This window comes from Eumetopias jubatus, unplaced genomic scaffold (assembly GCF_037043125.1).
Source record: "Eumetopias jubatus isolate StellerSeaLion01/CBP00866 unplaced genomic scaffold, mEumJub1_p1.0 scaffold_3, whole genome shotgun sequence".
In the NCBI taxonomy this organism is placed as follows: domain Eukaryota; kingdom Metazoa; phylum Chordata; class Mammalia; order Carnivora; family Otariidae; genus Eumetopias; species Eumetopias jubatus.
Window position 1 is genome coordinate 25,338,832 of NW_028274809.1, and position 16,016 is coordinate 25,354,847.

A 16,016-nucleotide genomic window follows, 5' to 3' on the forward strand; every position below is an offset into this window, starting at 1 on the left:
TTTGAGGCTTTAAGTATTATAGGTTTATAGTTTAAGGACTTCATAATAGTGTTGACAAAAGGGACTGAATTTTGTTAAACTTGTTTTGGCTGGTAAGGAAGATTTTTTCAATTCTGTTTGATAAACAACTGTGAAATCAGTGAAACTTAATGGTTTAAGCATTGTCTTGTATACATTGCCTGATGGTAAAATCGATTGACAAATGGAAGTTGTGAGGTGTCCTTCAGTGAAGGCTTCATGAAGAGAAACACAAGTGATTTTTATGCATCCATCCAAACTAGTTCTCTTAAAATCATGTCTGCCTTTCAAGATGAAAGTTATGAAGAGCATACTCGTCATTATAAATAGCAGTTTGAATCAAAAATAAATATATAGAAAAGCCTCCCTGAGACAAAACTTTTCCTAAATTGAACTGTGTATAGTAAAACTCCAAATACCAGGATGTTTGGAGAATAGAGTATTCTAATTAATCAGATTTTCTGTTTATTAGAGGATTTTTTGTTGTTGAAAAATATTTCTAACCATACTTATTACGATTTTATGTTTTCATATGGTATATACAAAACACAGCTGATCACCTATTAAACAATGGAAACTTTTCTGGATTGAGAGTTATTTTCTGAATACCAGTTATTGTTTTTATAGCAAGTATATGTATATTATTAAATGATAATTTATTACAAATCACTGTGCTTAAGCTCAGCAAATACCAAAAAAAACACAATAAATTGCACCACTCTTCAAAGAGTTTATAGCCTTTGTGGGTTTCTTATATAAAGAGATTATTATAATAGTAGTTAATAACTAATAAAAATTTCATAATATATAATATATAACTTTATATAAGTTAATATATAACTTTATATATACATATATATGTATATACATATATACATACATATATATGTACATATACATACATACATACACACACATATATATACATATATACATACATGTATGTAGGTACATATGTATACATACATATATACATATATACATAGATATATACATATATATACATATATACATATATAATACATATACATGTATATACATATATAATATATACATATATAATATATACATATATACATATATAATATATACATATATATACAATATATACATATATAATATACATATATATAACAATATATAACTTTAATATATACACAGGATGAGAAACATGGAAAAACACTTAGTTATTACAGTTATATGAATAAATGTTTCTTCCAAAATCTGCTTAAGTTTCTACAGAAAAGGTCAGAATATCTAAATATTTTAGAAAACTTTTCATTTGGATGTTTGCATATTGATTTTTATATATTGATATTAAAGTACAGGTTTTATTTCCAATTGAAAGAAACTTGTACAACATAAGTTGTATATAAATTGCTATGTGACATTGTATATATTTTAGAAATAGTGCAGCAAGTTTATTAATCGATGTATAATTTCCCCATCAGTAGTTGTATTAAAATATAGGCTTGTTCTCATTGGAATTTAAAATAATTGAAATCTATATTTCATAAACCCATATCATAGTACCTTTTCTCAACAGACATTTTACAAATTCATAAAGATTTTGTTGTAAATTTGCTAGGAGCAATAAAATAAAGATTATGGATTAAGGGTGTTTTCTAGAGAGTCTCTACAGTATATTGGGGAAAAAGAAAAAGGCTGGACTTTGATACTGGCTGATAAGGATCATGTACATGAATCAATCAATTCTTGTTTTCCTGCTTATGTTGAATAATATTGTACTTATCAAAAGAAATTCTTTTTTTTCTTAGTGCTTATTAGTCTTAATAAGTGAGCCTCCCACAGAATCAGTAAAATGTTCAAATGATCAAGAATTATTTTTTAGTTTCTTCAGAAACAGACTCTTAACTGTAGAGAACAAACTGATGATGACCAGAGCAGAGGTGGGTGGGGGGATGGGTGAAATAGGTGATGGGGATTAGGGCCCTTGTAGGGGCAACTCGGTGGTTAAGTGTCTGACTCTTGATTTCGGCTCAGGTCATGATCTCAGTGTTGTGAGACTGAGCCCCGCACTGGGCTCCATGCTAGGCGAGGAGCCTGCTTAAGATTCTTTCTTTCCCTTCCTCTCTCCTCTCTCCCTCTCCCTCTACCCCTCCCCCAACATTTGCACAAGGGCTCTCTCTCTCTCTCTCTCTCTAAAAAAAAAAGAAAAAAAAAACAGGAGGACATCTCTTGTGATGAGCACTGGGTGTTGTGTATGTAAGTGTTGAATCACTAAATTCTACATCTGAAACTGATGTTACACTGTATGTTAACTAACTGGAATGTAAATAAAAACTAAAAAAAAAAAAAAATGATTTTGTACTTTCATTCTGAATTGAAGTTAGTCAAACAACCAGACAAAATAGTAAAAATTACTTAAGGTCAAAAGCATATAACTTAACTAGAATTTAATCCTTCCTCTGTATAATATTTTAGTAGCTATAATCAGAATTCACCATTATCTTTATGTTAATGATAATAAAGCAATGTAAAACCTTAATTGTTTGAAAACCCTGGTTCATTTTAGCTCATTTTTCAGCAAATATCTAGGGTGTGTCCCTAGGTCTTATGGTCTAAGATGGTGGTTCAAGGTTTAGCCATCCCATCCCCATTCCAGGCAGCATATTGGAGGAAGATGTGAAGAAAAGAGGCAAAGTCGGCTCCAGCCATGTTTTAAATGAAGTTCTGGCAAAGTGTCATACAACATTACCTCCAAGGGAAGCAATGAAATGAAGTCTTTATTTGGGGTGGCCACATGCCCAGCTGAAGGTTGTGTAGTTTATTACTCTGGAGGAGGAAGAGAATGGATATTGAGGATTCCAGAAGTCTTTGCCTCTGTCCCTAGCACTGTACAAAAACTACATTCTCAAAGGCAACAAATGAAACCCAGCATGGTGTGTGCGAGACTTGGCACTCGCAAAGGGAGAAGGTGGGGGAGTAGCTTGGAGGTGGTAAGCTGACAGGACCCTAGAGAGAGGAAATGATTTTTAACATTTCTTTATATGTTAGATTTCAGAAACAGTCTAAAGATTATGTATTGGTTTTCTAGAGCTGCTGTAACAAAGTACCGCAAACCATAAAGCAACAGTAATTTATTCTTTCACAGTTCTGGAGGCTAAAATTCAATATCAGGGTGTCAGCAGGGCCTCTGCGACTGGGTAGAATCTTCCCTTGCCTCTTCCTAGCTTCTAGGGAGGGCCATCAATTCCTGTCATTCCTTGGAGTGCAGCTGTATCTTTTCCTCTATAGTTATATGTTTTGTTTTGTTTCTTGCACCCACCCCCACCCCACCGCTGTGTGTCTTTGTGTCCACATGGTATTTTCCTCTTCTTAGAAGGACACTATCATGGGGCACCTGGCTGGCTCAGTCGTTAAGTGTCTGTCTTCGGCTCAGGTCATGATCCCAGGGTCCTGGGATTGAGCCCCACGTTGGGCTCCCTGCTCAGCAGGAAGCCTGCTGCTCCCTCTCCCACTTCCCCTGCTTGTATTCCCTCTCTCACTGTGTCTCTCTCTATCAAATAAATAAAATAAAATATTAAAAAAAGAAGGATACTAGGGGCGCCTGGGTGGCTCAGTTGGTTAAGCGACTGCCTTCGGCTCAGGTCATGATCCTGGAGTCCCGGGATCGAGTCCCACATCGGGCTCCCTGCTCGGCAGGGAGTCTGCTTCTCCCTCTGACCCTCTTCCCTCTCGTGCTCTCCATCTCTCATTCTCTCTCTCTCAAATAAATAAATAAAAAAATCTTAAAAAAAAAAAAAGAAGGATACTATCATATTGGATTTAGGACTTACCCTAAGGTCTTCATCTTAACTCGATTACCTCTACAAAGACCCTGTTTCCAAACAAGGTCATGGTCACAGATACCAGGGGTTTAGCTTTCAGTACATCTTTTAGAAAGTCACAATTCCACTTTTAAAAGAATATTTCTAGATAATATACTTTTTGATGAACTTTAGACATCCAGGCAAGAAAAGATTATGGTTTTTTTGTTTGTTTGTTTTAGCACTGAGCTTCCCTATGGCAAAGGTCTACATTATTCTTCAAGACTTTTAGATTTAGATTTTTGTTATTTTTGATGTGTCAGTAGGCAAAAACAGTTGTTAAGATGGTCTTAATTATTGGAATGTATCCATCTAGATATTTTTTTTCTTTTGTGTATGGAAACCCATTTGCTTGAAACCCATTCCCTTGAATACCACCAAAGCATTATGACTTGTCATTTCTGTGTGCCTAACATATAACTGTTTATATGACTTCATTACACAGCTCTGTTCTCTTCAAAGTTCACACTTTATAACTTGCCTTAATTTGGATATATTATGTAACTTACTCAAAGAAGATTATTTCACATCCATTTCAACTTTCCATACTATTATTACAAGATTCATAATATAGGTTTTTTTTAGTCTATTGAAGATGAGTTGGTGTATTAAATGATAAAGATCTTGTATAGGCAGATATAGAAACCATGAGAAGTAATAACTAAAACTCTGACTTCTGGAAGACAAAGAAAATATCGACATAGAAAGTAAAGAACACACATGTGTGTACACTCAGTGCTCACCTGTGAACAGACTCAAGATCTACGCTGTCAAAGAAGGCAGACTGAGATCCTTTATATCAGTTCGTTATACCTTAGAATACTAATGAATTATACAGAGTGATGACCCAAGTGATACCAATCAAAGCTCATATTTTGTAACATACTCTGTTTCTAGCATGTTTAAAAAGTATAGACTACAAATGTGATTGTTTTAATTTTCGCTCTTTGCTCTGTTTCTTTGGAACCCCTGCCCTCTTAGTCTCTGTGCTTCGTGCATGCAGTTTAGGAATATAAAACTGATATCACTTATATGTCTTATCTAAAAAAGCCGAACTCATAGAAACAGAGAGTAGAGTGTGGCTACCAGGGCCTTAGGGGTGAGGGAAATGGGGAGATACCAATCAAGGGTACAGACTTCCAGTTATGAGATGAGTAAGTTCTGAGGATCTAACATATAGCATGGTGACTATAATCAACAATACTATATTATATACTTGAAAGTTGCCAACATAGTAGATCTTAAATGTCATAATAGAAAAGAAATGGCGATTATGGGACAAGATGAAGGTGTTAGCTAATGCTATGGTGGTAATAATTTTACAGTATGTAAGTGTGTCAAATATATTGTATACCTTAAGGTTATACACTGTTATGTATCAATTATAATATAGCTGGGGAAAAATAAAAGTGAAGATATATCTATGTGGTTTATGGGTGTTAATGACATTCAAAATATTTTAATTCGTGAAAACAAAGGAGAGTGTGTGGGATAGAGAGTTGAGGGAGACATTGTCATTGTGCATGTCATGGAGAGGTTATATAACTTCCCCTGTATCTTCTTGTCTTGGCAGTGTGTGCAGGAACAGAGAACAAGCTGAGCTCTCTCTCTGACCTGGAGCAGCAGTATCGAGCCTTGCGCAAATACTATGAGAACTGTGAAGTAGTCATGGGCAACCTGGAGATAACCAGCATCGAGCACAACCGGGACCTCTCCTTTCTGCGGGTAAAGCTGTCTTTCTTTCTCTTCTCTTCTCTGTGGGTGGACAGTGATGTCACAATGCATAAAGACAGACCAGCTTGCTTGTACTTGGTGATGCTCTTCTGCCCGGCAGCGACCATGACTGTAGGCAGAAGATAAGAGTTATCAAGGCATGCCTGGGAAAAGAACAAGAGTAACAATGCCATCATGACTGACACCTTGAGTTCAGAACAGTTACTGTTACTCTAAGATTGATAAAAGATCCTGTCAGCCTGTGGTACATGATATCTAGCAAGTCTGTTTTTTTTTTCTTCTCAAATTGCAGGCAAGAGGAGAACTGTTAGGCTGGGGACTAGGCGAGTCAGAGGACCAATCAGATAAGAATAGGTAACTTCAGTAATCTCGCTTTCTGTCCCTTTACTGTCACTTCGGAAATTTCAGACTACTCCATATTACAATAATAAGACCAATACTGTTATCTTTAGAAGAAAAATGACATCTGTTTTTGAAAACCCACAAATTACTTAAATTAGATACAGGGAATTATCAGTACTTATGTAGGTTGATACATGCATGCGCATAAATGCATATGTGTGTATATAAAGTTACTCAGAGACAACCAGTCCTTTTGCAAACTTGTTTGGGCTCTGATTTACATCCTTAGTCTGTTAAACAGACTATCAGTGCTTTGTGGCTTCAGTTTCTTATGTTTCGCTTTAACCAGAATAGGTAATAGGAAAATCTGAACTTCAAAGAGATATGGTCTTCTGCATACCTGTGAATTTATTCTTTATATAAGAACTATTATGTATTTTAAATAACAGCATCTGTATAATAGATTTGATTTTTTTCAGTAGTATTTACACATTTTTAGGAGTACTGTCTTGTGTAAACCAAGACAAAAGTATCTCAAATACTGATACAGTAAACTATTTGGGATATAGTGAATTATTTAAAGAACTATGATAATTTAAATAATTCTGCACTTAGATAAGTAGTAAAAAAAAGGCAATGATTTTTAAATACTTTGAATTTACATAACAAATATATCTAGAAGGGTAGCAATTTCAGAAAATAAACCACCTCAAAATTTAAGTAACACTATGAAGCTTATGATACCTGTTAATAAAATGACTATCATACTAGGATCAGTATAGGGGCTGAAGGTATTTCCATATTCTGCTGCTTGATTAGCAGAGCGCTGGTTCTATGAGTTATATGTCAAAACTTTTTAATAATTATGAAATTTAGTTATGACATTTTTGTTTATCAAAAGTAAATAGTAAAAATTATCTAAGTTACAGAATGTGAGAGCCTTAGAAGAGCTTAACACTTTTTTTTTTCCTTTTTGGACTATTGTTTCAAGAAGAGAATACTTGTAAGCTATCCTAGAATAGCCACTTCAAAGGAATGCATCATTAGTTATTAAAATTTGTTTACAAGCTTCTAACCTGTACTTTCAGATAGATTTTATTCTTCAACATCAAAATAAGATTTTGATGGCATATGAGCTGATTTGCTTAGAAATGCCAAGAACCTCAATGATGTTACAGAAAAGGAAAATTGAGAGCTGAATTCTGAATCAGGGAAAAGAAATAGGTTAAATAGTTTATTCAATCAGAATAATATGAGAAAATTTTAAAAGGCAGTCTAAGATCTTTGTTTTTCTTCTTGTGTTTACTTGGCTTTGCTGTACACGGAACAAGATTCCACAGGCTTAACAAAATATAGTCATGGATATTGTAAATGGCAGTCTTTAAAATAAGCAACATAAAATGTCATGATTATTATATATTTTATAATTTTAAAATTCTTAAGCTCTTATAAGGTAAAGAAGAGAGTGATCAAAAAATAGATCCAAGTCAATTTTTAATATTTAGAAATAGGAAAGTAACCTACAGATCTTTGATCAACATGGTCTGTATTGTTGGATATTCTACCTTTTTAAGAACCATTTTGAGTAAAAAGTAAGACAATAGAATAAACGGATTTGGGAAAGAATAAAATAAGTATGACCAAGGTTTCTACATGAAACAAGAATTAGTTGTTTCTTTAAATAAATAATTGTTGATACCTACGTAGCATCTCTAAAAGTTCATGTAAACTTTATACTACCCCATGATCATATCCTTTTATTGTCATCTACTGATTTAAAGATAGCTCTAATAGTTTTTTTTTCCCTAAATAATAACACCTTTTTTGTTGTTTCACTTATCTGTTGTTCCTTTGGAAAATAGCGATTTCTAGTCATGACATATATGTATTCACTCAACAGATGGTCTTAGCCCAAGAATACAATAGCAAGTAATATATTGTCCTTGACTTCAACAATCTCGCAGTCTCTAGAGGGTTACAGATGAGTTATAAGTATCATGTATATATGTGTGTGTCTATGTATATATATAATGTATACAATATGTGTATATGCATATATAAAAAATTATAGTTGCTAAGACAGAAATGAGAAGCCAGAATCTAAATGAAGGTATGGTCTTGTCTTAATGGTAGGTGTGAGTGCTGGGCAAAAAAAGGAATGGCTAATTCTGAGACTCGGGAAAGATTTCATCAAAGAGGTGCTTGAGTTAAATCATGAAAAGATGAATAGGTGCTTACAAGGTAGGTAGATGGAAGAGAAAGGTATTCCAATGGGTGTAATATAAGTGCAGGCTTAGAAAGAAGGCCCAAAGTCAGAGTTAATAAATGTGTACTTAATGTTTACTGCTTTAGATATTAGACATATGCATGCAAATAAATCACACATCATTCTCACCTTCATGGAACCTATAGTCTAGTGTGGATGAAGATAAATTTGGGGATGAAATAAAATATTAAATTGGAGAGGTAGAGAGCCTTATACCATAGATAGATATTCAGGGGACATCAGAATACAAATAAGTTAACCATTGGGGCTTAGATAAAATCATCAAGGGGGATTGAAGATACTTAGACCAGAAAATAGGCCAAGGACAGACCTCTCCAGATGCTCCATTCTCTGTTTTTTGGTCAGGTCAGTGTTCTAACTACTTTTCTGAATGAGCCCTAAAAGGAGGCACAACTGGCTGAAATCTTCATTATGCTACTGTATTCCAACTGTACCTTAGAATATGCTAAAAGCTCTCCATTTACACGTTTTCTCCACTATTCAAAACTTGCTTTATGTCACTTCACTTTTATGTAAGACCTACATGACTACCTGTTTTCACTAACCAGAAGAAATCCGAAGAGGATTTTCACTTTTACGAAATGATAATTGCTTCTTTGCTTCGTACCATTTCAGAGTAGGGAGGGTTGAATACAAACATTCCACTCTCAAATAGCAGGGAAAAACTGTAATATAAAAATTTCACTCCAGATAACTACATTACGGTTCATTTGTGTTCTTAGTGGGTTCCCTCCAAAGTACGTAATCTGTCCAATATTGGCTTATTATAAGTAGAGTGCATGTAAAGGAAAACTAGTTATTTTACATTATGCTAATATTTCCAGTAAGTTTTTAATTGTATGAGTGAGTAATAATCTTGCATTAACCTATTCTATGTATTACATAGCCTTCAAATATATTTATATAACTGTAATTCACTGAGCAACTTCTTACAGAGGTGTGCAATTTCCCTTCCTCTCAGAATGACTCAAACCTATAATGTGTTTAGAGAGACATCATAGATAGGGACCTTAAATTTATTTCTGGAATTAATTTCTGTCTTTAAGAACATAGGAAATTACTTTTGTTTTTAAAAGATTTTCCATCCTTATTTTCTTCTCTAAGTAGCAAGTTCATTGAATTTTGTTTTATTATTTGTTTTGTATGAAACCACTCTAATTTCTGTAATTCCTGAGAGCAGCTTACCTCAGTACCCTGTTTACCTCTTTCACTATCTGAATAGTCATGTCTAGAACAGCACCTAAAATATCATAAGCTTTCATTAAGTATTTGCCTAATGGACAAATAAATGAGTATTTTTCATAAAACTTAATACTTTATAGATCACCATTTCGTGTATTTTATGTTCTCTAGATGAATATGTCTACCCCTCCTCACGTTATTTCAATATGACATCACCACAGATCAGGTGTGCGGGTGTTAGACACGCACTGGGTCCATCAGAATCCCTTCCTATGAGTTTCCGTATCAGTTAATTTCTTGACCATTTGGGTACTAGAACATAGTCATGTTTTTTTCTTGTCATTTGGGTGTCAGAGAGGGCTGTGCCGATGGCAGAATGGAGCCAACACACTGAAACAGACAGAGAACAGAGAAAGAGAGAATGACCATTTACCCCAAATTACTGGTGAGGGGATTTCCAGTTCCGGTCTTCTTCTGATGACTGGTTGTATTATGGCCAGTAGTCCATAGGATACTCCTGGAACTTGAGAGAAACTTTGAAGTGATTTTCACTTTTTTCCTTAAACTAGATGTGTTTGTTTTCTTTTATTAAAAACAAAATATCCCATCTAGTACTTCTCTCAGGATCTCAAGAACACAGAAAAAGTACGCTTTTGAAATGGAAGATGTACTTCTATATTATAAATCTAAAAAACTAAAACAAACAAAAAACCACCCTATAATGTTTTGGAGATACTTCCTTAATCTTTGTTAGATATATTTTATTGAAATGCTTTGAAATGCATTATTTTCAAGATGCTTTTCTTCTATCAACCTTGGTCCTTATCTCTATAAGCACCTTTTCACCCAGCTTTGTTGTAACCTCCAAGTTTTTGCATTTCTTCTTGGGAAAAAAAAATCTAGTTGACAATATTTAACATTAGACCCCTGAGACATCACATAGTTGGCTAGAAAAAGGCCCTAAAACTTATTTACTATGTACTTTATCACAGTCACAAGGTTAAGACATAATAGAAAACAGCAAGGCATAAAAATCACAGATTTTGTGTTATTGTCTTAGACTTTGTGAACTCTCTCAAACAAGGTGAAATATAGCAAATAATGGGAATGAACTTTTAGACCTTTTACCCTCATTAGAATTCTTGAGAGCTTTCTCTCCTTTGTCATTCCATTGGTCTTCTTTGCTACTGCTGGCATTCAATAACTCAACACTTCTAAAAAGTACATTTTTAGACCTACCAGTGTCTATATTTTACATTTATTTTCTCTACTTTATATATTCCCTTTAAGTAAATAAGTATTAGGTGCCAACAAAATGTAAAGCAGTGCAATACATAATGTAGCATATATGTGAGGAGTATGGGTACCTATCCTTAACCATTACTATAATAAGTAATAATTTGTAATCTGTGGCTTGAATTTAGTTGTGTGAAATTGTTTTGGAAATAGTGTTTATTAGGATTATGAAGAGATAAATTTAACAATTGATCCATTGACCTTGGATATTAAAAATATTAGTAATTCATTGAACCTCGCTATGCTGTAGTGTAGAATAGAAGCCTTAAATCTTAATGGTTATAGATGTCTTTATTACTGAAAAATGAATACAAAATAAATTAATACATTAAGATATCTCTCCAAATAGCAGCATTAATATTTTGTTATTGATAGCAAAAGGTGATGTCTTTGAAAAAGTCAGAAAGTTTAGATTTTTAAAGTAAAAATATATTTTAAATGTATCTTCCCTCAGATGATGAATAACACATGTTATTATGGGAAAATAAATTTTATGAGAAAACTTTTTGAAAAAAATAGCTGTTTTTACTGTATATTTGGCACAGAGCTGTAGGGAATTTTTTGGGTATATAAGAAATAATACCATCTAAAACTTTATTTTTAAAAATAAAATTCCAGTATTATTTCTTGTTAGAAATCATATAAATAGTTCATTTTTCTCTACCAAAGAAAATGTTTGTTTTTAATTTCAAATATTATCTTTGTCTTTTAGTTAATAATTAGTATCACATAATGTCATGGAGCTATCATCCTCCTTAATTAGGATATATATTGGATCCTTTATATATGAGGATGTTGCTTTACAACCACTGTCCATTGGACATGAAATTTGCATTGCTTTTCTAGTGCTAGTAATGGACCTACATTATTTCATTTTATACTCACACATAGTTCCTTTTCTGAGTAAGGACACATGTTTGCAGGAAGGCAGATAAAGCTGTAACTCAGAGACTGCAAGATGCTGACTGGCTCACTGGAACCTAAGACCTTGGCTTCATTAGCATAGTTCTGTTACAATATAATCAGGGATGATGCTTGGCAGTAATGAGTTTCAAGTTGCAAAGAGTAACTCTGCTTTCACCTATTCCTTAGCTGTTTTCAGTAACCAGTCAGGTTTAATATAAAATTCTGAAATATTTACATTTCAACCTACTTCTAGCTTCAGGGTCTACCTTTTATTGTCCTTTGTCAATTCAAAGCAGATGACCAGAATTAAATCCAGCAGTATAGGGAGTGGTTTTTATAATTGTATTTGTTTCCCATAGACTTCTCATCCTCATTTAACTCTATCTGTGCCTCTGTTAAGCTGTCTGCTGTGTAGCATGATTTATCAAAATGCTACATTGAAGAATTCATATTTAAAAATAAATAGGTAATTTACAAGGTACTTTTTTCCTTTGAGTTAGAAAATAATTTATTGAATAGTTTTTTAAACAATGGTGACCATTGCCTCTGTCTGATTTTAGCTCATTAAATACTAGATAGAATGACTTGTGTGACAGAGATTGTGTTGGGAAGATTGATTGGAATCAGGATGAGAAAAGTAGTCCTATTTTAGAATCATAAAAAAATTGAAGAGGAAAACACCATTTAGATGAAACATCTATGACATAATAAAGTAGATCCATATTTATTATATTTTCACATTTACCTGAAAGATGATGTAAGTGCGCTATTTTCTAATACAGCATATCTATTTCAGCTGTGCACACATTTCGTACTGCATAGTAAGGAAGAACAAGCCTGAATTTAAATTTTCCTGAAAAACTCCCTAACATAAATAAGTGATATATTTGTAACTCTTTTAAGTGGTAGACAAGTAAATAAGATTCCTATTATCAAGTATTTATATTCTTTTTTATGTATATATTATATGCTTTGGAATATAGATAGAAAATGTTCCAAAAAATTTTTTCAGAAACTTCTCTATTGAACATGAAACCTGTATAAAATATGAACATGAAACCTGTATAAAAGGGAGGAAGGGAGCACCTTTTATGGAATATTGAAGTAGAGTGAAGATGACAAAAAAGAGAAATCTAGAATATGGAAATATTTGTTTTTGTTTTTATAAAAAAACACTACAATAAACCATAGCTAATTAGTTCTTCCAAGTAAAGTATGAGGTAGTTTTAGCCTCATAATTAAATCTACTGCAGCTTGGAGTTTGTTTTTGTTTTTGTTTTTGTTTTGTTTTTAATGGTCAATCTTGTTTTTTGTCATTTGGTGACTTAGAGCCCCCTGCGGAATCTGGGCAATATGCTTACTTTTCTAATGTTCACCATTTTAAGGCACGCAGTTCATTGATAATGCTGTGGCTTTTGTTTTGTCATTTTTTTTGGTTTTGTTTTGGGTTCTTTCTGTATGGCCTTAAAATACTTTTTCAAATTCTTGGTTAGAAAAACTTTCCATATTAGTTCTGCTGTTTCAAATGGCAGCCAAATTGGACAGTTATCAGCCTGAATAATCATCCATCAGGCCATTGGTGTAGAAAGAAAAAAAGGAGCCCAGTAAGTATTTATATTCTTTAATAACTATTTACTCATTGAAGATTGTAGTGTAAGTTTTTCTTTCCATGCCACTAATTGGGACAGGTGGCAAGAAAAGACTATGAAGTTCAATATCCAAAATACTTAGAATGAATCATCATTAGGTTCAAAGAAACTGCACCTTCAAGAAATATGTCTAAACAAGCATTGGACTAAGACAGGCTGTTTCAACTCTACTTAATTTCTCTGTCTGAATTTCACGTGAAACTACATTTATGGTAAAATAGAATATATGTGCTGTATTTTGATGAAGAAATCTTAGCTGATTGAGATGGGGAATACCAAAAAGGAAGTAGAATAATATTTAAACATGTCTGTTGGGCCAAAGCAGACATTCTGGGTTAAATGGAATTTTCAAAGCTTTGATAGTTTCTGAAAGCTGCTTTAAGACTGTTAAATATAATACATATGCAATTATGCGTGTATGTATTTACAACTGGCTTTTAAATTGAAATTTGATTTTGTACTAAATCTAATCATAGATGTTGTATTGCATTTTAAAAAGCTATGCAATTTATACTTGGCCTAGGGAAAAAACAAAATTTCCTCAAAGGTTAAATACCATTTAATCTGAAAATATACATAACTCAAAATCCTGATGTTCTTCAGCAATCTTACATGATAAAAGATGAAAATGTCTATATTTTTGCTTAGGCAGTTATATAAGCATATTTTTCAAACTTTCTTCTTAATCCTTTAAATGAAATATTAAATAAAAAATATTTGTCAGTTTTCTCTAAATATTAAAAACAAAATAAATTTAGTATACCTATAAAAAGATGTACATTTAGTAGAAAATATATTTGAAGGAGTATTGGAAAGAAGGATAGAAATAAGAAATATATTGGTATAATTTATAATTTTAATATATATAAATATATGTATAATAAATATAATTAGTGACCATTTATACTTACATATATAAGTATTAACTAGTAACCATTTTCTAGGAATGAGTCAAATTATTATAAAACATTAAACCTATATAATGTTCCTAAGAGACTATTACTGAAAACTGCTTAAAATAAGTTTTTAAGTCCCTAAATTATAATGCATTTTCCAGAAAAAAAAATGCCCTTGTTGCAAATATACTTAAATTAAAAATGAATTTATTAGGCTGCTGAGCAGGTGCAACGTGTTCCTTTATATCTCTGGGGTTTGTGGTATTTAAATTTGGCTTAAACAGTGAGTATAATGAATTTATAGGCTTATCTTAACCTTAATTAATGAAATATGCAAGTAACAAACTCATTTCACTCTATGATTCTTAGGTACTCTGCTCAGGGGAAAAGTGTATAAAGGTTCTTTCTTTTATTTGTAAGTAGCAAAGACCTTGATTCAAAGAGAGAGTTCTTTGAATAATATATAAAAACAATCATTAAACAAATAATATTTATGTGAGTTTTTAAGAGTAACTAGAAGCATTTTGGCAATGGGCTACCTTCTGATTCTAAAATCCAAACAGTAGATTATAATCAAATTAAGCCTTTTAAAAAAATTCATATCTATGAACATTTTAATTAGCTTTATTTTTCTCTGACTCTAAAATAGAACACTGTTTTCTTTCAAAAAAGAAAAGATGAACAATATTGTATGGGACCAAATCAATTTTAAAGGTCTCTCTTCAGTCACATAGAGTGTAATTTAAAGTTCAAAAGTGTAAAAATAAAATGTGAAGACTGTTGCTTTTAGAGACACTGAAATTATTTTGCCTGATCCCTAATTTGAACCCATTTAACTGTAAAATATTATATTAAAATATATAATGAAAGTGATAAAATTATTTGTTTTAGTGAATATAGGCCTCTTTGAAATCATTTCTATTCAATCTCTACATGGAAATCAGAATATGTAATTGAATGTTGAAATAAATCCTCTTAAACAATTTGATGCCACATGGATTTCCAAAAAAAAAAAGGTACCTATTAGGGTGCCTGGCACCTGGTAGATGCTTAGCAAGAGGTGACTCTATCTAACCCTATTGGATTTTCTTTCTTTCTTCTCTCAATCCCTAGGTAGCCTCTATTGAGCTATGCTCTGAAGACTTGACAGTAAATTTTTACAAAGCTTTTTTAGAGGTTCAGTTCTGCACTGTAGTGATTTTATATTTTCAGAGAGGTGAAATTGCAAGTCAAACACTTGGTTGTTTTTAAGAAATAATCAATACCTAAAAATATACAAACTCTACATAGTGAATGAGAGTTGTTTCAACAGTCTAAAGACAGCATCTCATGGAATCATTGGGAAGAGTTCATGAAAGAAAAATGGGTTAAAAAGTATAAGCAAACTGAGCTATATGCTGGATTATATTACTTACTTTCTTAAAATTCCCATCCTCTGAGAACAATGGCCAAAATTCTTATTAAGTTCCTATATTACTTGGCCCCTGCCTTGTCCTCCACTATTGCTGATGACATTAAAACTCATGGCTAGCTTTCAGTCTTACCCAACTTCCTTTGTATATTAAGCTCTCTCTAGCTTGATTGCCCTTACTTTCATTCTAAGACCTTCTCCCCACCAACAAACAAAAATGCATACCCGTATTCCTGTCTGGGTTAAGTTCTGTTTAATTTTCAAATCTCCTCTTAAAGGTCATTCCTTGAGGGAAGCTTTACTAACTCCCATATGTTATTGAATTCTTCCCATATTACATTCATAGCACTCTATGATTCTTTGTAGCACTTACTTTATGGTAATTATTTAAATATTTGTTTAATTTCTGCCTACTTTTCTAAATAGTAAATACCTTGAGGGCGAAGGCCATGTCTAGTTCACTGT

The 16,016-nt window shown here is 32.6% G+C and overlaps 1 protein-coding gene across 1 annotated transcript in view; it reads left to right on the forward strand.

Annotated features, from left to right (window-relative positions):
- Positions 1 to 5,121: 5,121 nt before the first annotated feature.
- The window catches only part of ERBB4 (erb-b2 receptor tyrosine kinase 4), a 680,938-nt gene continuing 670,043 nt past the window's right edge, over positions 5,122 to 16,016 (forward strand). The window contains exons 1-2 of the mRNA XM_088021952.1: positions 5,122 to 5,137; positions 5,422 to 5,573. Coding sequence (XP_087878078.1) covers positions 5,122 to 5,137; positions 5,422 to 5,573 — 168 coding nt within the window. The remainder of the gene's footprint in view (positions 5,138 to 5,421; positions 5,574 to 16,016) is intronic.